This window comes from Camelina sativa, chromosome 9 (genome assembly GCF_000633955.1).
Source record: "Camelina sativa cultivar DH55 chromosome 9, Cs, whole genome shotgun sequence".
Classification (NCBI taxonomy): domain Eukaryota; kingdom Viridiplantae; phylum Streptophyta; class Magnoliopsida; order Brassicales; family Brassicaceae; genus Camelina; species Camelina sativa.
Window position 1 is genome coordinate 35,471,736 of NC_025693.1, and position 2,170 is coordinate 35,473,905.

Below are 2,170 nucleotides of genomic sequence, written 5' to 3' on the forward strand. Positions count from 1 at the left end.
AGGAAGATATGGATTCCCTCTGTAACCAATGTCATTGCAGTAACAGTTGCTGTAACCAAACCCAGAGAAGTAACCATACTCACAAACACAGCTCGGTGCACTCGTGTAAATCCTAGTTTCCGTTAAATTCACACAACCCACTGGTTTCGTTAACCGAGAATCCGATGTATCAAAGTACCAACCAAGCTCAATCACAGTAAACCCATTAGTATAAAACTGCTCCGGCTCTGTAACATTCCCCGGAGAGTAAGTCTCGTTCGTCAAGAAAGCAACTTTACAGTCACCTCCTTGAGTTGTGTTACCGCCGGAGCTTTCTAGGTTAACGCCGATAACTTGCGGTCTATCCGCCTGAATCTTCGCTTGACAACATCTGTAACCACCGCAGATCTTGTCTGAGTCTAAACGACTCTTGTTTCCGTCGCAGCTGGATTCGCATCCTGTGATCTGAGATTCGATGTCTGTAATCAATGCTCTGGTGTCACAACCTACTGAGACGAGACGATTCGAGTCGGTGATGAAAAAGGGGCTTCCTTTACCGGTGAGGTTTAAAGGAAGAGGCTTTACGGGTCGTTGAGAACAGCCGGAAGAAGTCACCGGAGATTTGACGTGAACAACTCCGTGGGAAGTGTCGATGCTGTTTCGAGGAGTGATGCTAACTAACTCTCTGTTGATCTTAGAGAGGAACGGAGCTATGGTTTTACTTGTACCGGAGGTGGTGGTGTTACAGACAACCTCGTACCAGTCGTTGAGATAACATTCTCTTCGTCCGATTCCAAAAGGGAAAGGAATCGATATTCCTCCACAGATTCGATCACATGATGTTGAAGATGGAGGTTGAGCTGTCGTTATCAAAGGGCCGCCATTGATGAACAGAGTTAGGAAAGAGAGTAGAACACAGAGAAAAAGTCTCCCTCTCTTCNNTTTTTTTTTTTTTTTTGGTAATGATTGTTGTATGAAAGTTATTGAGCCGCCTCGTGGGACAACGAACAAAAAATTTGTCAACTCATTTGTTCAAATCAGTTTTGTGATTTCATAATACGATTTAACTAGTATCATTTTTCTTTTCCAGATGATCTACCAAATTATAATATAGATTATTAATATTAGGAACATGACTAAAATCATTCATGCGTAAAATAAACTATGAACTTATTTTAATTTTTATGTATTTGGAAGTTTATAGTACAAATTAAAGTGGTTACAAATAGATCCGTAATAATTTGACGGGTGATGTGACCTTTATAAAAATACCTTTGCATGTAAAGACCAATACCGAATGTAAAAGTAGAGACAATAATGAGCCTCATTATGAGGTAACAGATTCGTTTGCAAGATTAATATTTTACCGCGTCTGAAGAGGAAACAATGGTGCAACATCTGACCACGACGAAGATGATGTAGCAATGCTGTATTGAGATGATGAGGCCGCAACAGTATCGTAGTTTCTCGATTTTAACTCTTTGTTAACTTGCACCAAATTTTCTTCTTTCTCTTCTTTGTTTTCGCAAACATGCTCATATGGCAGCATATCTCCACGACAAGAGCAAATCTGCTCCAACTCCATCGATACTTCTCTCATACTTGGTCGTTTCCTTCCCTTCATATTCAAACACTTTGTTGCAATTTTTGCTGCTGCTATCACTTGATTAATCTTACAACCATCTTTTATTCGAGCATCAATAATGTCAGAGAGTTTGTTCTCTTTCACTGCAAGCGTAAAATATGTTGAGAGAGTCCTATTTGCTTGAGATCGCACAAAAGAAATAGATTTCTCTCCGGTGATTAGCTCCGCTAGCACGACTCCGAAGCTATACACATCACTTTTTTCTGTGAATTGGCTCGATTGGAAATACTCTGGATCCATATATCCCACCGTGCCTGAAACAACTGTCGTGAGGTGGGTATGATCCACGGTCACTGTTCTTGAAGTGCCAAAATCAGACACTTTGGCTCGATATTTCTCATCTAACATTATGTTTGTAGATTTGATGTCTCTATGATAGATTGGAGATGATGCAGCTGAGTGCAAGTAAGAAAGAGCTCCAGCAATATCTAAAGCAATGCGAAGACGCACTTCCCAAGTAGTCATCGTGTAATCATCAGAATCATCATGAAGATGCTCAAAAAGATTACCATTAGGAATGAATTCGTAGACGAGAATAGGGACATC

General features: G+C 40.5%; 1 protein-coding gene and 1 pseudogene across 1 annotated transcript in view; both read right to left on the reverse strand.

Moving 5' to 3' along the window:
* Positions 1–1,307, reverse strand: part of LOC104715987 (wall-associated receptor kinase-like 22) — a 6,172-nt gene extending 4,865 nt beyond the window's left edge. Inside the window, exons 1-2 of the mRNA XM_010433347.2 lie at positions 1,274–1,307; positions 88–839 (exon numbers count right to left, since the gene is read on the reverse strand). Coding sequence (XP_010431649.1) covers positions 88–839; positions 1,274–1,307 — 786 coding nt within the window. The remainder of the gene's footprint in view (positions 1–87; positions 840–1,273) is intronic.
* LOC104715988 overlaps positions 1,184–2,170 on the reverse strand; it is a 4,554-nt pseudogene continuing 3,567 nt past the window's right edge.